At 56.7% G+C, this 22,618-nt stretch overlaps 1 protein-coding gene across 1 annotated transcript in view; it reads left to right on the top strand.

Moving 5' to 3' along the window:
• ARHGAP44 (Rho GTPase activating protein 44) overlaps window positions 1–19,697 on the top strand; it is a gene marked incomplete at both ends in the record, with an annotated part of 28,229 nt that extends 8,532 nt beyond the window's left edge. Inside the window, 21 exons of the mRNA XM_080629263.1 lie at window positions 1,355–1,394; window positions 4,790–4,894; window positions 4,978–5,054; window positions 6,068–6,179; window positions 7,016–7,092; window positions 7,785–7,902; window positions 9,373–9,441; window positions 9,514–9,595; window positions 10,396–10,523; window positions 10,668–10,779; window positions 12,586–12,667; window positions 13,171–13,251; window positions 13,337–13,450; window positions 13,586–13,677; window positions 13,964–14,144; window positions 14,233–14,250; window positions 14,468–14,689; window positions 15,525–15,595; window positions 15,982–16,230; window positions 16,321–16,650; window positions 19,546–19,697. Of these exons, the coding sequence (XP_080485389.1) occupies window positions 1,355–1,394; window positions 4,790–4,894; window positions 4,978–5,054; window positions 6,068–6,179; window positions 7,016–7,092; window positions 7,785–7,902; window positions 9,373–9,441; window positions 9,514–9,595; window positions 10,396–10,523; window positions 10,668–10,779; window positions 12,586–12,667; window positions 13,171–13,251; window positions 13,337–13,450; window positions 13,586–13,677; window positions 13,964–14,144; window positions 14,233–14,250; window positions 14,468–14,689; window positions 15,525–15,595; window positions 15,982–16,230; window positions 16,321–16,650; window positions 19,546–19,697 (2,512 nt within the window). The remainder of the gene's footprint in view (window positions 1–1,354; window positions 1,395–4,789; window positions 4,895–4,977; window positions 5,055–6,067; window positions 6,180–7,015; window positions 7,093–7,784; window positions 7,903–9,372; window positions 9,442–9,513; window positions 9,596–10,395; window positions 10,524–10,667; window positions 10,780–12,585; window positions 12,668–13,170; window positions 13,252–13,336; window positions 13,451–13,585; window positions 13,678–13,963; window positions 14,145–14,232; window positions 14,251–14,467; window positions 14,690–15,524; window positions 15,596–15,981; window positions 16,231–16,320; window positions 16,651–19,545) is intronic.
• Between the last annotated feature and the right edge of the window lie 2,921 nt (window positions 19,698–22,618).

The following is a 22,618-nucleotide window of genomic DNA, read 5'->3' as shown; positions in this document are numbered from 1 at the left end:
TCTCCTTTGGGATGCTAAATCAATCTATCCTGAGCCAGGACAGGGAAGCAGGATGGTCATTGTGGCTGTGTTGCTGGATATTTCCAACCCTGTCCATACATGATATGCAGGAGAGGAGAAGAACCTGAGCAGCCCTTGCTCCTGGGCAGCCAGCACATCGCTTGTGTGTCATATGGAAGATAGCATAATACATTCATTTAAATCCCTTTTTTTTTTTTAACAACTACAATTAATTGAGGGTCATTTTTAAACCCAACTTGAATCAGGCTCTGGGACAACTTTCTTACACACACCAGATTTAATGCAGTTAATCTACACTTTTTTTAAGTCTTTAGATGTGGTGTATTTGCGGATGAGCCCGTAGCCCAAACCCTGCCCTGGCTGGCACTGCTGCTGGGCTGGGCTCACACTTTGAACCTTGCTCTGCCGGTGCTTACTCCTGTTTCCCACTTTTTCTATATTTAACTCAGTCTTTCAAAGCTGAGAAGCCAGCAGAGAGCAACCAGGGCTCAAGCAATAAAGGTTCTTCTTTAAGAAAGGTGAGCTTTCGGTTTTTGTCAACAAATCTGTATGGACTAATTAGCTAAGCCACAGCTCTGCCCAAGCCCATCTTGATAGAGGTAATTTTTCAAAGAGAGGTGATGCGCTGAAGTTGTAAAAAAGCCCTGAGAAGATGAATATGGTCTTAAATAAGCCTGAGCAGATCTGGTGAGGAGCGGTGCAGGGGCTTGGCAGGCAGGATGCTGCAGATCTGTGCCTAGCTGAGGAGGGTGTTGCTGTGTGTCTGTGTCTCTTACATCCCTGGTGCTCCTTGCTAGCAAAGACAGTGGATGGATGACTCGAGCTCTGGAGCGGGAAATCTGGCTCTGAGGAGCAGCAGGGAGGGTGATGACAAAGCCCCGGCAGCTGCTGCAAAGATCCAGTCGGCTGTGTCCAACTGAAGAGGCTCAGTCGTGCAGACGGATTGTGTCCTTGAAATCCATGTCACCATAACCGTCGCCCAGCACAGCCCAGGGAGCTGCTTCCTTACGAAGACACACCACCCCCCTCTGCAGCATTGCCTGCGTCCTCCCGGGAATTTAGCATCCCTGCTCTGTTGGGGATAGTGAAAAAATAAGGGGGAGATTGAGGAGGACCCTAAACTGGTGTGGGATGTGGCATGCTCACAGTAAGCTGGGAAGATGCTCCATCCTTTGCTTATTTAGAGGATGAGGTGGTGGCTGGTGGGACCAGAAAACCTTATCTCACTGGCTGCATCCCAATGGAAAAACACACGTAGCAGTGCCTGGTGCTGCAGCATGCAGTCGTGTGCCGGGCCCTTCACCAATGCTTTATGTTCTTTCTTGTCTTGCAGGGCTGAGAAGACAGAGGTTTTGAGCGAAGATCTCCTGCAGGTGAGGCCCTCTGCAGCTGGTCTGACCTGTGCCTGTGGTGCTGGATGTAGCAGCATTTCCGTGCTGGTCGATGCCACAGTGTCCTGCAGTGATGAGATGGGCTGGGAGGAGGAGGAGGGGATTGGGAGCGTGAGAAGCAGCATTGCCTCCCTCCCACATGCCTTCCCATCCCTTTCCCAGCCTGCTTCTCAGGTCAGCTGCAATCGGATCCGGTCTTGTCTCTGCCAGGATGGCAACCTGATACAGCTGGACAGATTGCAGACGGGCGCCTGAGGCTCCTGTCTCTGCTGCAAAACCTGCCCTGGGGATAAGATGTGGGACAGCAGGGTACAGTCTCCAGAGCTGATGGTTAGGAGACTTCAGCAAAACAGCCCTGGCCAAAAATCCTCACGTGGTGCTGTGGAGCATTGGCTGTGCTTCCTACACACTCCACGGAGGGGGATGGCTGAGGGAGTGCCAGCAAAAGGACATGAATTCACAAATCCATCACTGAATTCATGAGGTTTGTAACTCACAGATTGTCTAAATCATTGGGCATTGATGAGCAAAGCAGCCACCTGGCAGCAGTGAGGGCACGCAGCCCTTGTCCTCCATCACCGCAGGCATCCCCTGGTGTCAGCCAGTCCGGCTGCTGCTGGAGCCTCCTCAGCACCTGAGGCTGGGAAAAGTGCAAGCTTTTTGGTCTCAGCTGGTGTGCTTGCAGCTTGGCATTTTGGTCTGTGCTATTGCTGTCAGGTAGCAGATTCTGCAGAAACAGAGATCCTGTGAGGATGCTCGTGGCAGGAGGCTGTGACCTGCAGGTGACTGTAGCTGCAGAATGACCTTTAGCTCTTTCTGGCTTGTGTTGCCCTCACTTGGACCTAATGACCCTGCTCCCAGCACATCTCAGGCTCTAGCAAGAGCCATGTGTTAACCAAAAATACGGAGAGGGTTTGGGTGAGCCATCACTAGAGGATGCTGGAACCACGGTGGAAGAGAGTACAATGAAGCTGTTTGCAAATGTCCCAGCGGGGTGCAGAGAGCAGCCACCTGCAGCAGTTAATCCCTCCCTCCTGCTGCTTTGCCAGGGATTCAGCAGCTGTTTCCATCATGGCTGGGACCAGACCATGCAAGGTAGAGCACGGCTGGTCACTGGTGCTGGCGAGAAATAGCTGGTGGAAGTGGCCACACGGGCTCCCGCACCATTGGTGGGTAGGTTTGTTGTTTATCAGCACTGTCCTTGTGGTGGCATCCCAGCCACCAGCCAGCGGGAGTTGGGGTTTGTTATCACAGAATGGTTTTGGTTGGAAAAGATCTTAACATCATCTGATTCCAACCCCTGCCACAGGCAGGGACACCTTCCACTGGAGCAGCTTGCTCCAAGCCCCTGTGTCCAACCTGGCCTTGAACACTGCCAGGGATGGGGCAGCCACAGCTTCTCTGGGCACCCTGGGCCAGCGCCTCAGCACCCTCACAGGGAAGAGCTTCTGCCTAAGAGCTCATCTCAGTCTCCCCTCTGGCAGGTTAAAGCCATTCCCCTTGGCCTGTCCCTACAGGCCCTTGTCCCAAGCCCCTCTCCAGGTTTCCTGCAGCCCCTTTAGGCACTGGAGCTGCTCTCAGGTCTCCCCTTCAGGAGCCTTCTCTTCCCCAGGCTGCCCCAGCCCAGCTCTCTCAGCCTGGCTCCAGAGCAGAGCTGCTCCAGCCCTCGCAGCATCTCCATGGCCTCCTCTGGTCTCGCTCCAGCAGCTCCACGTCCCTCTTGTGCTGCTGCCCCAGAGCTGGATCAGGGCTGCAGGGGGGGTCTCCCCAGAGAGCAGCAGAGGAGGAGAATCCCCTCCCTGAGCTGCTGCTTATGCTCTGAGGGTGCAGCCCAGCACACGGTGGGAGATCTAGGCTCAAGTGCACACTGAAGCTGGGTCATGGGGAGCTTCTCATCAACCAGCACCTCTATGTCCTTCCTCTCAGGGCTGCTCTCAATCCTGTCTCCTCCTAAAAGATGGAGATCTTCCTTTCCTCGCTACCAGTGCTGGTGGCAGGGATGGGTAGGGTGCAGCGGTGACATGCCCTGATCCCCAGGGATGGTCAGCCCCAGTAAAACAGAGCAGAGGGGATTTGAGCACTTCCCACCACCAGCAGCCAGAGAAAACGTGGATAATGAACCTTTGTTGTTTCAATTTTAATTTTTGGTGTTTCTCCTTTCAAGTTCTGAGGTCTCCATGGCCCTTTGGCACCGAGAGTCAGACCCTGCTCTTGGAGCCACCCGGTGACATCCCAGGACTTGGTAGCATCAGTGCTGACACCATCAAGGGCATGGCTGGCTTCGGCAGCATGGCACAGGGGATTTTTACACCTTTTGGAGATATTTTAGGGGACGGGTGGTGGGTGCTGCCTTGTCTGGGTGCAGAGCGAAGAGTCACTCATGGTGGCAGGGCTCTGTCTCCAGGGGTGGTGGGGAGCCCAAACCCTTCCAGGTGTGTATCTAATTACCTCCGGTTTGGCTCCTTTAGCTGGGTGTGTACCCACATATGTACCCTTCTGAACATCAGACCCCTTGCAACATATACACGGATGTGTGTGTGTATATGTATAATTTATGTAATTTTTATATATACATACACATTTTGTCTATATGTTGAAAGGCACATGTGTATGTTGCAGGGATGGCAGAGGCTGCTCTACCTCAGCCAGGAATCATGGAGATCTATCATTATTTAAATATATGTGTAATATTTTTATAGAGATTATATCATTCTATATAAAACATTGCTAAGATATATATCATCATAGTGGTGGGGGGTGGCTCAGCTCAGGAGTTGCCTCCTGCCTCAAGGACTTGCTGCAGGCTCAGGAGTTGTCCCTGGCAGGGAGTAGTCATTTTTTCCCCCAGATCATTTAAATATTTCTGTTTTCACGGATTATTTGCCCAAATGTTGAGGTTTCCATGCTTTCCCCATGTCTCTCAGCTTTAGTTTTCGGAAGATCTTCTTTGCTGACATTTAATGACTTGTCTCGCTGCGTTTGGGGATGAACTGCTTCATTTAATCAATGCAGAGGCAATTAAAGCAATTTTTAGGACCAGGTTAGAATATTGGCCAGTTTGGTTTGTGGCAGGACTCAGCTGGGACAGATATCTCCTGCCCTCACCCCGGGGGTGCAAAGGCTTTGGAGGCTGGTCCCATTGGGTGATCAGCCTCCCTCAAGGAATTAAGATGGGGCAGCATCATTCTGGTGAAGCCTTCCCCTGCGTAAAGCATCCCTGCTCTGGGAAGGGGCTGGGCTCTGGAGCTGTTTGTTGCATCTGACACAGTGGCAATTGAAATACTTTTGATTGAAAATCAAGAAGTTCCATGTGTCCCTGCACCGTGGGTGTGGGACCAGGTGGGATACCCTGGTGATGGACACTGCTGCATCCGCAGGTGGAGAAGCGCCTGGAGCTGGTGAAGCAGGTCTCCCATAGCACCCACAAGAAGCTGACAGCATGTCTGCAGGGCCAGCAAGGCGTGGATGCTGACAAGCGCTCGGTGAGGCTTTGGCAGGGCTCTGAGGCTGCCGGGCAGGCGGCAGCACCGGGCTGGGGGATCGAACCGGAGCCCTCTCTTTGCAGAAGAAGCTGCCGCTGACGACACTGGCACAGTGCTTGATGGAGGGGTCAGCTGTGCTGGGCGACGACTCCCTGCTAGGGTAAGGGGGGCCTGGGTCTCCCCGGTGCTGTGCCACTGCTGGGGTGCTGCTGGGATGCTGCCGCCGGGAATTGCTGTAGTTCCTTATCTATGATGCCAGATAACTGGGGCAGGGGAGGCGGGGAAAGGGGTTCATGGTGGTGTCAGAGGGGCTGGGATGATCATGTGATCTCAGTAGTCCAGGGGTTTTCTTTATTCTCCTCCTTCTGATAAGATGGGACCCTTTTAGTCATGTAGGATAGAGTGTAAACTGTATTCCATCATAGGATCCCAGACTGGTTTGGGTTGGAAAGGACGTTAAAGCTCATCCAGTTCCAACCCCCTGCAATGGGAAGGGACACCTTCCACTGGAGCAGCTTGCTCCAAGCCCCTGTGTCCAACCTGGCCTTGAACACTGCCAGGGATGGGGCAGCCACAGCTTCTCTGGGCACCCTGGGCCAGCGCCTCAGCACCCTCACAGGGAGGAGCTTCTGCCTAAGATCTCATCTCAGTCTCCCCTCGGGCAGGTTCAAGCCGTTCCCCTTGTCCTGTCCCTACAGGCCCTTGTTCCAAGCCCCTCTCCAGGTTTCCTGCAGCCCCTTTAGGCACTGGAGCTGCTCTCAGGTCTCCCCTTCAGGAGCCTTCTCTTCTCCAGGCTGACCCAGCCCAGCTCTCTCAGCCTGGCTCCAGAGCAGAGCTGCTCCAGCCTCCCAGCATCTTCATGGCCCTCTTCTGGATTTACGTATATTTATATATGTATACACACATATATATAAAAATGTGTGTGTATATATATGTATATACATATATATAAAAAATAATAAAACTCCATACAATTTCAGACTGTAATGGGTACAATAGTTAGGGAATGATATATTCCTAACACCCAGGGTGCCCATGGTCCCCGAGGTGCTCTGGTCCCTCCAGCCCTCTGCCAAGGAAGGGCTGCCCTGCACTGCTGCCAAGACCCGCAGGGGCTTAGAGCCCCATGGGCACAGGCTGGGTGCCCATCGCTTCCCCGGTGTGCCCTTACAGGAAGATGCTGCGGCTGTGCGGGGAGGCAGAGGACAAGCTGGCTCAGGAGCTCATCCACTTCGAGCTGCAGGTGGAGAGAGACGTCATCGAGCCCCTCTTCGTGCTGGCTGAGGTGAGCGATGGTCGGACACATCCTTGTGTCGGGTGTCGCTGTGCTGGGGGCTCGCATCCAAACCAGCCTGTGGGAGAGCTGGGTCTCATGGCTTTGGCAGTATATTTGGTTCCTGGCCTGTGAGAGACCTTCCCCTTTGAGGCTCTCTGATGCTTTGCTGGGGATGCAGTGTTTGCACGTGCAGCAGGGCTTGCTGATGGTCCCACCGGGCTCCTTTGCCTGCTCTTGCTGCTGTTGCTCTTTTCTGCCATTCGCAAAAAGCAGAGCATTAGCACTTATTCCTCACCCATTTTATCTCAGTTCCAAACAAAACCACGGTTGTTTGGGAGGGTTTTTTTCCTGCTTCCCCTCTGCTGCCAACTTTGTCTTTCAATTTTACCCAGTGCATTTTTTTTCCCCTTTTACATCCTTGGCTTGGTTCAGATTTTGTCTCCCCCAGCAGAAACAAGAGCTCTGTCACATTGCTTGTGTTTGGGGCTTTCAGCTATTACCAGTTCCTTTGGCAAGCCATCCTGTGCATGGGCTGTGCATTGCCAGCCCCAAAAGCCCTTTTCCTGCCTTCATCCCACTCCCCAGTGCAGGAATCTTTGATCCCTCAAGGATGCTCCTCTCAGGGGTGTGGATCCTGTGGTCAGGGCTGTCAGGGGGTGGCACAGCCCGGGTGCGGACATAGAGGAGGGACAAGCTGTGCTGTCTTCCTAATGATGTTAAAGTAAAGAGCTGCATCTTATCACCCCCTTGTACCACCCCAGCCCCAGCATTGCAGTCAGGCATGACCTGTCCCCAGTGTCTCTCCGGGGATGTTTATCTCCTCCCGTTCCTGTGTGTTTCTGCAGGTGGAAATCCCAAATATCCAAAAGCAGAGGAAGCACTTGGCAAAGCTCGTGCTGGATATGGACTCCTCCAGGACGAGGTAGGAAGCAGCTTCAAAACTGCTTTATAAAAACTAAAAGTAACCAAGTGATGGGTATTTTTACCAGTGCCAGGGAGGGTCTTGTCACTGTGTGCCTTGAGTTCAAGCTCTTCAATGAGCTGTGACTTCTGATCTTGTCTGCAGGATCCATAGATCACTTTTCCTTGCCTGCCCTCTGCAGAAAAGAGTATTTTTTTTCTGGCACAAATCTTTGTTTTTAACTCTTTTCCCTATCTTGGTGAGTTCTTACATAATGCAGAGTCGGGTGCTCTTTCCACTGCAGGGTACCACTGGGGTGGAGCAGGGATGACCCTCGGGGTTGTCCTGTATCCCAGACACGGGCTGCTCTTTGGGTTTTGCCTGGACATTGAGCTGGTGGGCTCTGGGGAGAGGTCTGGGAAGTGCCTGTAATCCCCAGTGTCACGTCCAGGCTCTCCCATTGCCTTCCTCTCTCCTCCCATCTGGATGAGATGTGTCCTTCTGAAAATAATTGTGTAAGGAGAGCCCAGTGCTTGCAGCTGGTTGGGACTGGGGATGTTTGGGGTTGGGAGTAGATGCTGCCTCCCAGTCTGGGTTGGACCATCTGCATGGTGCTGAGCACTGGGGACCGTGGTGAGCTTGGCTGTGTGGCTGCGGTCCAGGGCTCTGTTGGGTCCCTGTCCCTCGCTGTGACAGCTCTGCCCTCCCCGCAGGTGGCAGCAGTCCGCCAAGTCCTCAGGTTTGGCCAGCAACCTGCAGCCCTCGGGTGCCAAAGCCGACGCTCTCAGGGAGGAGATGGAGGAGGCGGCCAACAGAGTGGAGATCTGCAGGGTACCTGGGGGATTGCTCCCTGCTGGCATGGGGGGACCTGGGTGTCCAAGCACGGTTGAAAAGCCTTCAGTATCTCTTCTTACCCCATTCTTCACCCTCTTCTTACCCTATTGCCCATGATAAGCCCTTCTCCAGCCTGGTTGGTAAAAAAAAAGCATAAAGCAGCCTGGTGGCAGTGGGTGATGCTCACCAGGACAAGAAGGACATCCCTGGTTCCTGTGTCCCCATGCTCCATATCCTTCTGGAACCAAAGAGCATCCCATTCCCAATAGACCCATCCCAGCAGGAGCCACTGAGCTCAGCACTAAGTATGCCCAGTCCTGGCACAGAGACTTGCAGGAAGTGCCAGCACATTCCAAGCCCACCCGTGGCACCCGGCCACGTCACTGCCCACAATCCCACAGGAGCATGGCCCCCCACTGGGCATGCTGGGTGGGAAAAGTGTCTGAGTGAGAGGGGATGCTGCTGCCAGAGCCTTCGTCACAGGCTGCAGGAGTCAGCAATAAAACTCACAGGCAATTTTGTGTGGCTTTAAATTCCCTCAGGGCAGAAAATGCAAAGGCCCAGGCAGAGCTGGTGCTGCAGGAGTTGGGCAGGAGGTGGAGCTGGGTGCATGTCTCAAACCTGGCATTTTCCTCCAGTGGTACAACCAGAAACCGAGTATTCTTTCAAACAAATCCAGCCCCAAACCAGTGCCATCTCCCCCATCTTAGAGCGTCACAGCCCCACACACCCAGCAATTTTCAGCAAACCAGCTCAGCCAGGTGCTGCCCCCAGTGTATTGACTGCACTGATGGTGGATGTTGCACCAGTGTTTTAAAACCCTGGTGATTTTCCTCCTGCTCAGTGAGCCAAGGGGATTCTCAGAAGGAGCAATTCAGGAAGTGGCAAGATCTATTCTGTGAGCATGAGGACAGAGAGACTCATATCCTGGTGCTGAGGGGCTCGTTGCAATGCAGAGCAAGAAGAACCTGATGACCCATCAATCTGGTCCACACCAAGTGGTTGGGATGCTACCAGTGGCAGTGCACACTGCTCCACTGCACAGCAATTAGCCCTGGGTTTAATAAGCCACTTGCATGCAAGGAGCAATGTAATGAGGTTGTGGGACGAGCAAACTTGAGGTTTAATTTGTGCCATTCAGCCCGCCAGGATGTGCATGCAGCCTCTGGCCGACAGGTTGTCCCCAAGTGACTGTCACATGCAGGGAGCTCCTTGCAAGTCGCCGGCTCCTTGTGGGCTCTGGAAGGAAGACAGGGGAGGTTGAGGATGGGCAGAGAGCAAACCCCCATGCTGCTGCCATGTATTCAACATGCCAAGCACCTCTTGAGTGGGTGCTGCAGTGTGCCACATTGCATATTGGCTCCTGCTGTGACCAAGCTGGTCTCTCCTGATGGCCTCCAAAAGGGCCATCGTGGTGGCATGAGGGCAGAATGGATGGGACAGCGACTTATTCTCTGCTCTCCATAGGACCAGCTCTCGGCTGACATGTACAGTTTTGTGGCCAAAGAAGTAGACTATGCAAACTATTTCCAGACGGTAAGTGCCACTCACCCTGCGGGACTGCTGCAGCGCGGCCGCAGGGTGACAGCCGCTGCCGTGTCCCCGCAGCTCATCGAGGTGCAGGCCGAATACCACCGGAAATCCCTAGCGCTGCTGCAGAGCGTCCTGCCTCAGATTAAAGCCCAGCAGGGTAAGTGCCTGTCCCCTCCTGCACACAGCACCGAGGGCTCTGCGTCACGCCAGAGCCATGCAGGGCTTTGCCACAGCAATGAGCCAGTTCCAGCGCGACCCCCCCAGCATGGCACCTGAGCACCCTCCCGTTGCTCCACCTGCATCCCACCTGCCTCAGCCCTGCGGAGGGCATCCCATCCCCATCCCCATCCCACCTGGTTGTGGGGGGCAGGATCCAGCCGGCTTCATGGGGGCGGGGGAAGGGAAACCCGCCCGACTATTCCCATCAAGCGCAGCACCGGAGGTGGGAATCCAGTGCCAAGGGGGGGTCCTGGGGCTGCACATTGCAGTGTGAGACCTTCAAAGGAGCTGGGCTGGGAGGCCAAGGTCAGGAGCAGCACATTTCCTGGGGCAGGGCTTGGGGTGCTGCCGCTGCTGCAGCAGGGCAGGGAGTGATTTGTATTTTATTTTCTTTCTCTCGATCCCGCAAAATATTCCTGCCTCAAACTGTGATGGAAGAAGGGGGAAAATATTGCAAAGGTTTGCCTGTGGTTGTTCCCCCGGAAAACGTTATCCAGCCCCTTTGAAATGTCCCGTGTGATGATTGGAAAACATTTTGTTTGGATTTCATCTTTAAAAAGCACTTCCCGAGCTGCCCAGGACAGAGGTGCGGGGTCCTGTTGTTTTAGCAACACCCAAATGGAATATTTTGCTGCTGAAATGCTGTGATCCAAGGGCCTTTTGGGGAGGGGATGCTGTATCCGGCACCGTCACCACCATGTCCTCCCCCCCTTCTCTCACCCCCTCTGCCTGTCACAGAGGCATGGATGGAAAAGCCCTCCTTTGGGAAGCCCCTGGAGGAGCACCTGGCCGTCAGCGGGCGGGAGATCGCCTTCCCCGTGGAGGCATGTGTGACGATGCTCCTGGAGTGCGGCATGCAGGAGGAGGTGGGTCCCATGTCCTACCACCCTTGACTGAGCATGGTGGAAGGGACTTGGGAGCCTCCAAGGCAGGGACAAGGAAGCAGGGGGTTTGCGGGACATTCCCCTGCCCCAAAGCTTGTCCAACACTCTCCTGTATCCTCTGTGAAGGGTCTTTTCCGAGTGGCTCCCTCGGCCTCCAAGCTGAAGAAGCTCAAAGCTGCCCTGGACTGCTGTGTGGTGGACGTGCAGGAGTACTCGGCTGACCCACATGCCATTGCAGGTAGATGCTGCCTTGGGGCAGGGGGTTGGTGCTGTGTAGGATGGCCCATCCAGCCCCCAAGCACCAACTATGGGCACCCAGAGAGTGGTCATCAGTGGCACAAAGTCTACTTGGAGGCCAGTAACCAGTGGTGTAGGCAAGGGGCTCATGCCAGGTATAATCCTGATTGACACCTTCATTCATGATGTGGATGATGGATGGGGCAGGGTGGACCCTCTGCAGGTTGGCAGATGACACCTAACTGAGAGGTGTGCTGCTGTCCAGAGGGACTTGGGCACAGTGGAAAGGTGGGCTGCAAGAGATCTGGTAAAGTTCAGCAAGGGGAAGTGCCAAGTCTTGCCCCTGGGGAAGAGGAGCCCCAGGCACCAGGACATGCTGGAGCTGCCCAGCTGGAAAGTGGCTTGGCAGAGATGGCCCTGGGGGTCCTGGTGGCCACCAAGCTTACCATGAGCCAGCAACGTGCCCTTGTGGCACACTGAAGGTGAATGGTGTTCTGGCCTGCACTGGGAGGAGTGATACCAGCAGGTGAAGGGAGGTGATCCTTCCACTTGAGAGCATTACAGCAGCGAAATGGACATAGTGGAGGAAGCCCAATGAAAGGCTGTGAAGATGGGCCTGGAACATCTCTCCTGGGAGGAAAGGCTGAAGGAGCTGGGGTTGTTCAGCGTGGTGAGGAGAAGGCTCAGGGAGATCTCATCAATGGATGTACCTGCAGGGTGGGTGCAAAGAAGACAGAGCTCTTTCAAATGGTGCCCAGTTCCAGAGCAATGGGCACAAATAGGAGCTTCCCTCTGAACCTCAGGAGACACTTGGTCACTGTGCAAGTGACCAAGGACTAGCACAGGCTGTGCCCAAGGAGGTGGTAGAGTCTCCATTCTTGGGGATACTCCAAAGCCACCAGGACACAATAATGGGCAACCCGTTCTGGTGGTCCTGCTGGAGTGGGGGGTTAGACCAGATGACCTCCAGAGGTCCCTCCCAACCTCAACCCTTCTGTGATTTGTCCCAAAGCCTTTGAACAGTGAAGACACAATATAGAGGGGACAAAGGCAGGTGCAGAAACACACCATTCAGTGGCAACGGTATTCAGGTGTTCAGGAGTTGCCATCCACCAAGGAGCACAAACCCCAACCACCACGTCCCCTTCCCTGGGCAGGGGCTTGAGCAGTGTTTTGGAACTCAGGTGAGGAATAGGGACACAATCATAATCCAGGTGGTGGGGCCCTGGTGACACTGATGAGGGTGATGCTGATCAGGGGAATCTCTGCAGGAGTAGAGAGTAGTTGGGAAGATGCATGTGTGGTCTCATCAAGCTTGCTGTCTTCTCTTTACCTCTTCTGGGATGTAGGCACTCTCTAAGCAGAGATCCCAACCCGTGGGGCTGCAATTAAGCATTTATTTGGTTTAAATGCCAGCCAGCTGCTCTCCTCCTGGGCTGGGCTTTCTGGCAGCCGCAGAATTGGACCCTGGATTCCTGTTGACTTCAGTGGGAACCTTTTCCCAGCACAAGTTGCTGTGAAGGTCCAAGGCAAAAATGAAGGATGGAGACCAGGGTGAACACCTGATGGGGGCAAGAATGATGGAGGGATTCAGGGAGGTGCTAGGAGGGACTAGCTGAAGGTGGCAAGGTGGTTGCTGGGGGTCAGGCAATGCCATAGGCTCCACCAAGCCAGGGAAACTAGAGGGTACTTTGGGATGTTAAGGTTGGGAGGGATGGGAATCAAAATGCCAAGGAGCAAAACCACTTGGTGCCCACCATCTGGTGCCACCCGCAGTGCTGAGCCCTGTGTCCCTTGTGTGCTGCAGGAGCCCTCAAGTCCTACCTGCGAGAGCTGCCAGAACCCCTGATGACATTTGAGCTGTATGAGGAGTGGATCCAGGCCTCCAAGTGAGTCTGGGGCATCTCCCCTGTTCCTCTGTGACACAGGTGGTGGCATCTTTGGTCCCCATGGATGGTTGGGGACCATGAGTTATTTCTGACATGGCTGACAGCATTTGGGATGTTTCCTCCAGGGTCTGAGAGCCAGGAGGGTTCTCACAGTGATCCTTGAACACAGTGGGTCCCAGCAATGAGGGTGGCCATGATGTCCCCTGATGTCCTCAGAGCACACTGACCAAGGTGGTTGAGCTTTCACAGCATCTTTCAGCAAGCCCTTGAGTGCTGGGCACTGGTGCTGTCTGGATGAGCGTGCAGACCCTGGGGGGACCACTGGCCAAGGGAACTCCCACCTATATTGTTGGTGTGCTCTGCACCGTGGAACCCCCAAACCCATCAAGAACTGGGCCAGCTGAGGTGACACCATCGTGCCTCCTCCACCGAGGCAGATGTTTGGGGTAGTGGGATGTCAGGCACAGGGATGAGAGAGAAATTTCTCACCCACCTCCCCGCAGCATCCCGGAGCAGGAGAAGCGGCTGCAGGCTCTCTGGAACACCTGCGAGAAGCTGCCCAAAGCCAACTACAACAACATCAGGTGAGCCTGGGGCCAGCAGGGCCTTGGGAGGCGATGGTGGAGATGTGGCTCTGATACACCGGCATGGCTGGGCTCCGATTTCCAGGTATGTGATTAAATTCCTGGCCAAGCTGACTGAGTACCAAGACATGAATAAAATGACACCGAGCAATGTGGCCATCGTGCTGGGGCCCAACCTCCTCTGGCCGCAGGCGGATGGGTAAGGTATCCAGGTGGAAAGTGAGCATGCCAGAGGGATGCTGGGGAAATGGTGTGGGGAGCCTGAGGCCAAAATCCTGCTGGGAATAAGGCTGGACTGCAGTGGGGTGCTGAGCCCATCCCTGCTGCCCTGCAGGAACATGACAGAGATGATGACGACCGTCTCGCTGCAGATTGTGGGCATCATTGAGCCGCTCATCCAGCATGCCGACTGGTTCTTCCCTGGAGGTAGGCTGTGCGCAGTGGTTGTGGCAGGGTGGGATGGGCTTTGTGGGACACCACAGCCCTCCCTGGGAGTGAGTGCTGAGTTCCCACATTGATTTTTGCCAGCCCCCTCTGCCTGCCTTGGTTTGGGGAGGGGGGAGGCAGAAATCTGGCAAGACTCATCACACCAGTGAGCCCAACCCAGCTGCTCCATGCCCACCTGAGCATTCTTGCTGTGCTGATCCCCCATCTCCACCCCTCCCTGAGGACACAGGTCCCGATGTCCCCTCTTCTCCTTTCTCTCCTTCAGACATTGAGTTCAACGTGACGGGCAACTATGGCAGTCCCATGCACATCAACCACAATGCCAACTACAGCTCCATGCCCTCCCCAGACATGGACCACGCAGACCGCCGGCAGCATGACCAGGCGCGGCGGCCCCTTAGCGTGGCCACAGACAACATGATGCTGGAGTTTTACAAGAAGGATGGGTAGGGTCTTTGTGCTGCTGGGTTTGGGAAGAGGGAGGGGGTGGCATTGTCGTTTTTCACTAACAATCTTGTGTTTCTGCCCATGCAGCCTTAGGAAAATCCAAAGGTACTGTGTCCTCTGCAGCAGTGCTGGGAAGGTGCTGGGAAGATGTGGGGTGGTTGCTGGGAGGATGCTGGTACCTGGGGGAGGGATAGAGGGTGAATCCCACTGCCACCCCTGCCCTATTGCCATGGAGGTTCATTCCCAGCAGCTTCCCAGTGGAAGAGGCATCTTTAGGGAGCTGGGGGGTGGGTGCTGAGAGCCTGTCTCTGTGTCCCCCCAGCATGGGTGTCAGGGTGATGGACACCTCGTGGGTGTCTCGCCGAGGCACGTCTGCAGCACGCAAGGCAGCCTCCACCCCGCCAGCCGCGCAGCCGCCTGCACCGCCCTCAGAGCTGCCCCCCGCGCCCCACTCACCCATTCCCGAGCAAGCGCCGGACACATCCGCTACCCCTTCCCCGCCTCCCACCAGCTTTGGCTTCCCCCCGGGAGCTGAGCGGACAAGGTAAGGCCACCGGCACCCCTGGGTCCCCAACCTGGGCATCCCTCCCAATGTGTGCAGCAGCAAATCAGCCCCCTGGCCACGCTGGAGGCAGTGGGAGAGGATGCTCAGCATCCCCCGGAGAGGAGCAGTATCCGAGGGGGAGTGGGAGGATGCTCAGCATCCCTGCAGCCATCGCAACATCCCCATCCTGCTGGTCCCATGGGAATGGTGCTGCCTTTGTGGATTTTCGTGTGGGTCCCCAGCCTGGCTCACAGCTGGAGTGAATTTTGTGCTGGTGGTGGAAGGAGATGCAAGGAAAAGCCTAAAGGAGCCCAGTGTCCCCTGAGCGCTTCCTCTGCCCAAGGTCTGTGTCTGACTTGAGAGGTCAGGGGGAGAAAGTACCCAAATTCCAGATTTCTGCCCCAGAATGGTGGGCTGGGCTCTGCAGCCATGTGGGACAGGCTGTGCTCCGGGGCGCACCCATGGGTGCGGGTGGCAGCACTGCATGGGTCATGCTGTGGAGTGCTGGGATGAGGTGAGGGGCTCCTGCCCCCTCCCCGAGACCTTCACCGCAGCAATCCCCTGCCCTCCCCTCCTCCCCTCCCAGTGCTTCTGCTCTTTTGTTATTTTTTCCCTCCATTTTCTGGGGGATTTTTTCTGCCTCTTTTTAGGGTGTTTCTGGCCGTTCCACAGCAAGGCCGGGGGACCTGGCATCTCCTTGGCTCCAGCCCCCTCCGCCCCATGCCTGGGCACAGCCCCCCTGGCTGGGCTGCAGCCAGAGCCTCCCCCCACCCAACCTTCTCGTTGCTGCTCTCCCCTCGCCCTGGTGTCAGCCTCGCTCCCTCACTGCCCCCAGAGGGCTTTCCCCCTGCACAGTGCTGCTGCTCCCCCGGGAGCCACAGGAAACGGGGAACCGCAGGCCGGGACGTGAGGGCGCCGTGGGATGGGCGCTGCAGGTGGCCTGGGGGCTGAGAAACACCCGCTCGGGGTGGAGCGAGGCTCCTGCCGCCGCCTGCGGGGGGGTCATGTCCCTTTTCATTTCTTATTGCTATTAATTTTAAAATCCCTGTGGTTTTATTTAATTTTACTTGTAATTTTTCCTTTTTGTTTTGTTTCTTTTTTGATTTTTTTTGTTTACTTTGTATTTTATTGTTTTCTTTATTTTGTTCCATTTTGGTTTGCAATTTTACATTCTTTGAATTTTTTATTTTTATTTTGCATGATGATTTTGATTTATTTTTAATTTCCTCTTTTGAATTTATTTTGATTTTTATTAATTTAATTTTTTTTCTTTTTTTAATTATTTTCCCTTCCATCACCTTCCCTTTTCCGTTCCCCTTCCCCTTGCTCTTGCCCTTTTCCTCCATCCCTCTTGCCCTTTCCCTCCCCACCTCCCCCGTCTCCTCCTCACCCTCCTTTTCCCTTTCCCTTTTCCCCTTTCCTCTCCCCCCCCCCTCGCCCCAGCACTCTCGGACCCCCGGAGCCCCCCCCCGGGGCCGGGCAGCTCCACGGCAGCCCCGGGCCGGTCCCGGCCGAGCAGAGCCCGCTCGCCCCGCGCAAAGGTAGGAGCGGGCCGGGGGGGGGAGCCGGGAGGGGTCCCCGCGCTCGGTGTGACCCGCAGCACCCTGACCCCCCCTTGTCTCTTCTCGCAGTGGCCAAGAAGCTGGCGCCCATCCCGCCGCGGGCGGCCGCGGGGGAGCCGGGGGGGGGGCAGCCGTCCCCCGGCAGCCTCTCCCCCACCCCCCCCAGCACCCCCGCCGCGTTCGGCCCCGCCGCGCCCCCCGGGCCCTGCCCGCCGCCCGCCCCGCTCCTGCCCCCCCCCGCCGCCGCCGCCGCCGCCCGGTCCCGGCCCACCCCGAAGCCGCGGCCGCGGCCCGCTCTGCCCCCGCCGCCGCAGCCCCCCGCGGCCGCCCCCGGCCCCCCCCAGCCCCCGGAGCTGCCCCGCCGGGAGACCGCGGGCCCCGGGGACGGCGCCGTCACAGGTAACCCCGGGCGCGGCGCCGGCACCGCGGGGGGGGCAGCTGCTGGTGGCCCCGGGGAGGGGGTGATGCCCCTGGAAAGGTGGCAGCGGGCTCAGGAAGGTGGCGGTGCCCGTGGAGAAGTGGGACTGTCACTGGGAAAGTGGCAGCACCCTCTGGAAGCGATGATGTCCCCAGGAAGGTGGTGATGTCCCCAGGAAGGTGGTGATGTGCTCAGGAAGGAGGTGATGTCCCCAGGAAGGTGGTGATGTGCTCAGGAAGGAGGTGATGTGCTCAGGAAGGTGGTGATGTCCCCAGGAAGGTGGTGATGTGCTCAGGAAGGTGGTGATGTGCTCAGGAAGGTGGTGATGTGCTCAGGGAAGGTGGTGATGTGCTCAGGAAGGTGGTGATGTGCTCAGGAAGGTGGTGATGTGCTCAGGAAGGTGGTGATGTCCCCAGGAAGGTGGTGATGTCCCCAGGAAGGTGGTGATGTGCTCAGGAAGGTGGTGATGTGCTCAAGAAGGTGGTGATGTGCTCAAGAAGGTGGTGATGTGCTCAGGAAGGTGGTGATGTGCTCAAGAAGGTGGTGATGTCCCCAGGAAGGTGGTGATGTGCTTAGGAAGGTGGTGATGTCCTCAGGAAGGTGGTGATGTGCTCAAGAAGGTGGTGATGTGCTCAGGAAGGTGGTGATGTGCTCAGGAAGGTGGTGATGTCCCCAGGAAGGTGGTGATGTGCTTAGGAAGGTGGTGATGTGCTCAAGAAGGTGGTGATGTGCTCAGGAAGGTGGTGATGTGCTCAGGAAGGTGGTGATGTCCCCAGGAAGGTGGTGATGTGCTCAAGAAGGTGGTGATGTGCTTAGGAAGGTGGTGATGTCCTCAGGAAGGTGGTGATGTGCTCAAGAAGGTGGTGATGTGCTTAGGAAGGTGGTGATGTCCTCAGGAAGGTGGTGATGTGCTCAAGAAGGTGGTGATGTGCTCAGGAAGGTGGTGATGTGCTCAGGAAGGTGGTGATGTGCTCAAGAAGGTGGTGATGTGCTCAGGAAGGTGGTGATGTGCTCAGGAAGGTGGTGATGTCCCCAGGAAGGTGGTGATGTGCTCAGGAAGGTGGTGATGTGCTCAAGAAGGTGGTGATGTGCTCAAGAAGGTGGTGATGTGCTCAGGAAGGTGGTGATGTGCTCAGGAAGGTGGTGATGTGCTCAAGAAGGTGGTGATGTGCTTAGGAAGGTGGTGATGTCCTCAGGGAGGTGGTGATGTGCTCAGGAAGGTGATGATGTCCCCAGGAAGGTGGTGATGTGCTCAAGAAGGTGGTGATGTCCCCAGGAAGGTGGTGATGTCCCCAGGAAGGTGGTGATGTCCCCAGGAAGGTGGTGATGTGCTCAGGAAGGTAGCATCCTCCCTGAAAAAGTGGCAGTGTCCCCAGGAAGGTGTCAGCATCCCTGGGAAGGTGCGATACACTCAGGAGGATGGCAGTGTCCCTGAGAAGGTGGCTGTGTCTCTGGAAAGGCAGAACTGTCCCCTGGAAGGTGGTGATGTCCCCGGGAAGGGGGCATCCTCTCTGGAAAGGTAGAACTGTTCCCAGGAAAGCTGTGATATCCCTAAGACAGTGGTGATGCCCCTGGGAGGGTGATGATGTACTCAGGAAGGTGTCAGTGTCCCTGGAAATGTAGCTATCTCCCTGGAAAGGTGGAACTGTCACCAGGAGGCTGATGATGTCCCCATGAAGGCAGCATCCTCCCTGGAAAAGTGGCAGCATCCTGAGGAAAATGGAGATGTCCCCCTGAGAAAGGTGCAGATGTGTCCAGAATGGTTGCAGTGTTCCCAGGAAAGTGACAATGTCCATGGAAAGGTGGGACTGTCACGTGGAAAGTGTAGGCACCCTGCGGAAGGTGTTGATGTCCCCAGGAAGGTGGCATTATCTCTGGGAAGCACCACGAGCCTGTGCCGCCGCTGTTCGTGTTGTGCTGTCCCTGTCCTTAGGTGGTGTTTCTGTCCCCATGTGTCCCACCACCCCAGTGTCCCCACAGCAGTGGGGGCTCCATCCTTTGAGGGGGATGACCAGGGCGATGCTTTGGTGGCGTCAGGGACACCAGGGACACAGAGGCTGGGGGAGCGTGGGGCCAGGCACAGCTGGGAGCTCCCAGCTCTGCCCGCGCTGACCATGGGTGCTCTGCTCTGCTGTGTGCCCAGCCTGCCTGGAGCGGGGTGGCACGGTGCGGGCACAGCAAGACCCTGGCATCCACTGAGCCGGGGCTGGCGCTCCCTGTGCCGCTGCTCACCTTCAGTGGCGGCTCTGGCATCATAGCCTGCATCCTGTGCAGTCCTGGTCTTTCACCCCAGCGTTGTAGCCCTGACACAGCACCCTGGCATTGCCTGCAGGCACTGGTGCAGCCTGGACATCACACCCAGGCATCACAGCCTGGCATTGTTGTACCCCAGCATTGCACCCTGGCATCAGTGCACCCTGGCATTGGTGCTGCACCCTGGCATTGCACCCCGGCATGGGTGCAGCTCTCTGCTGCGTGCCCTCAGGAGCTGCTGCCCGTTGTGGAGTGTCTGAGCTGGCCACAGGGCCTGGCAGGCACAGGCAGGGGTGCATTTCCTCAGGTGGGCTTGCTGGGCTCTCAACAAGGGACGGTGGTGACACTGCCAGCCTCGGGCTGTAAGTCACCCTCTGTCACTGTTTCACCCTGCAGGGCCCTTGGGAGAAGGGACAGCAGCACCACCTGTGCTCAGCGGGAGGGAACCAGAGCATCGTGGGGGACAGGCCGTGTGCCGGTGTCACAGGCTGGGGTGGGGTAGCACAGAGCAGGGACAAGTGGTGACATCCCTGGTGGTGGCACTACCATGGCACCAGCCCTGGTGGGGTGTCCTGCAGCCGAGCCCCTGCTGTAGCGTCCCCCATCACTCTGCCCTCCCGCAGGTCTGCTCCGTTTTGAGGTCCCCTCCCTCCACGTTCCCCCAGATGCTGCCCTGTGCCGGGACCCGCCGGAGGCACCGCAGAGACTCTCGGGGCCGGGCCCGGCCGCCCGGCCAGAGGAGGAGGAGGAGGAATCGGAGAGCACAGCCCTATGACAGTGTCCCTGTCCCCAAGCTCATCCTTGCATCACCCAGCGGCCAGAACCGGCCATCGGCACTGAAGGCCACTGGCACGCCAGTTTTGTGTGGCAAAGTGCTCAGTTTGGGGGCAGTCGCTGTTTTTGAGTTCAGTTTCTTTTCGCCTTATCCAGACTTTGCCTTTCAACAGGGTGCCTGCCCCCCCCCCCCACCCTGCGGCACCCATGGTCCTGGGGTGATGCCACCACCTCCTCCGTGCCCTGATGGTGGGTGCCGCTGGGTACCAGCCAGGTGACAACGAGCTCGATGGTGCTTTGCAGTGGGATTTCATTTCTTCAGCTTCTGCCCCCTCCGCTTTGTTTGCCGGAGCAGGACGGGACCTGATCAGCAATAACAGGATGTGCCCCCCTCAGGCTTTTGGGGTGCCAGCGGGGAAGGGCACGCGTCCCTTGGCACCCACTGTCCCTGTGGGTTGGTGGCTTTGGTTGTGCATGCAAAGACAAATTAACCTTTTATCCTTCCCAGAGAGATAAGATATATATATATATCGGCAGAGATACATATACTATATATTTGTATCTATAGAGAGAAAAAATATAGAGATTTGTTTTATTTGGAGCCGTTCTCACCCACCCAGTGCCCAGCAGGAGGATGGAAATGGCTGTGCTTCGCCCCCGCCCCGCTCTCACCCTGCCCCTTGCCCCAGGTGGGCCCCTGGGGGCACCAGCACCCCAAAAGTAATCAATAAATCCATGTGCCACTCGCTGGAAACTGCCTGGCAGCGCTGGCGTTTGCTTAATGCCCGTCGGCACCAGCAGCACCATGGCAGTGACGGCACTGGGGGGCTTAGTGGGAGGATGTGGGGATGGAGGAGGGTTGGGACGCAGGAAACACTAGGATCAGTGCAGGATGTTGTGGTCCTGGTCCCATGGGATGGGGCAGCACCAACAGTGAGGTGCTCCTAGGATGGATTTGAGCTGGCCCCAGCCCAGATTTGGGGTGGTCCCACCTTGGCTTGGTGCCCACTGATGGATTTAGGACATAGGCTCTTGGAAGGTGCTGTAGGAAACAGGGTTTAATGAGGGTTGGGGTGACAAAATGATGGGGATTTTGGTTTGTATGAGCTGTCATGGTCCTGGTTCCATGAAATGGAGCCTCATTGGACCTGAAGTGTCCCAGCCTGGATTTTGGGCTGGTGCCCCCAGCTCTTGGAAGGTGTTTTGCTGTAGGAAATGGATTTTAATGAGGGCTGGGGTGATAGAACTGTGGGTTTGTGCTTTGTGTGGGCTGTCATGGTCCTGATCCAGTGGGGTGGGGCATCAGGCTTGGGGTGGTCCCAGCCCTGGGGTAGGTGCCCACCCGACACCCACCCACCCTATTGTGGCAGGTCCTGCCTGTGTTTTGGGGCTGAGCAGCATGTGTGGATGGGAGCCCCATGGTGGAGGGGGGGCAGCAATGGCCTTGTCTGGCACCAAGGCCTACCCCAGCCTGGTGGGATGGAGTGGGGGCTGGGACCCCACTTCGCAGGGTATGGAGTGGCATGTCCATGGAGCACAGGGAATGGATGCTCCAGGTGCTGCTGCCTGCAGGCAGACATGGGTGCCAGGGAAGGGACAGTGCTCTGCCCACACTTGGGTGCATCACTGGAACGGGTGTCCAGCGTGGCCAAGCCGCATCCTTCACCCCATTCCCCATGGGATGGTGGGGGCTGTGTGGGGGGATGCCACCCATGGAGCTTGGCAGCGTGGCACAGGGTCCTCAAGGCCTGGCAAAGGGATGGCCGCTTGCCCTGGGGCTCCCACCCCCTCCCAGCTGCATTTGTGGGGTGCATGTGGGTGTCCTGCCCATGCCACTGCCAGCAGCCCTTGGGTGCCTTGAGGAACCTGCCATGCCCCGGGCTGCTGCTTGCCAGGGTGACACACGAGAGACAACCCCACATTTGTTCCCTGACACAAAGCAGGGTTAACAGCCAGGGCACAGCAGTGACACAGCAAGGGCGTTAGACTGAAGCAAGCCTCCAGCAAGGGATGGTCCCTTCACCTTCATCTCTTCCAGCTCATCCCAGTCCTACTTCCATCTCCACTTCCACCTCCATCTCTTCTACTTCCATTTCTGTCCCTGTCTCCTCCATCTCCACCCCACCTCATCCACACCTATGTCCTCCACTTCCACCTTCACCTCCTCCATCTCCACCCCAATCCGGCCTCCTCCACACCCATCTGTGTCTCCTGCACCCTGATCCCACCTTCAGGTCTACCTCCTGTACCCCGTTTGTCTCCCCACATGTACCTCCACCTCCTCCAGCTGTCTCCACCTTCCTCTCCAGCCTGATCTCACTTCCTCCATCTCCATCCCTGCCTGCCACTGTTTCTCCAGACATCACCTTCCTCTGCTTTGCCAGGCATGGCCACAGGGCACCACAACTGGTGCTCTTGGCGCTGCCACCTCCCACCCCACACACAGCTGTGCCAAGGCAGGCTCTGGCCAGCACTGACCCTGCCAAGCCCCATGCCCAGGGTGATGCCCACCACCCTGGGGCACCACAGTCCCAGGACCACCTCTATATGGGACACAACACCCTTCCCACCCTTGGACACTGTCCCTAGGCACCACACTGGGCTCCTTTCGGTGTCTTTAATAGAAACGGTGTGCAGTGGGCAGCAGCCCCTGTGTACAAAAGCTGGCTGGAGGAATCGTGGGTTGCATAGAGTGTGGTGTGGGGACCCCCAGCCCCCCAACAGCTGCCTTTTGGAAAACAAAAAGCACCTGAATAAAACTTTCCCGCTACAATAAATACTCTCGTGCCTTAGAGCTGGCAGGGCTGGCGAGCCCCTGCCTGCCTGCGCCATGGGAAGGGGCATGGGCAGGTGGGTGATCGGTGCTCCTAGCTCAGGATACTCCTGGCTCAGGATGCCCCTGGTTTCCGAGCCACAAGTTTG

The sequence above is a fragment of the Psittacula echo genome (assembly GCF_963264785.1).
Source record: "Psittacula echo genome assembly, chromosome: 14".
In the NCBI taxonomy this organism is placed as follows: Eukaryota; Metazoa; Chordata; class Aves; order Psittaciformes; family Psittacidae; genus Psittacula; species Psittacula echo.
The sequence above is the reverse complement of the archived record's forward strand: the minus strand, read 5'-3'. Positions and strand labels throughout refer to the sequence as shown.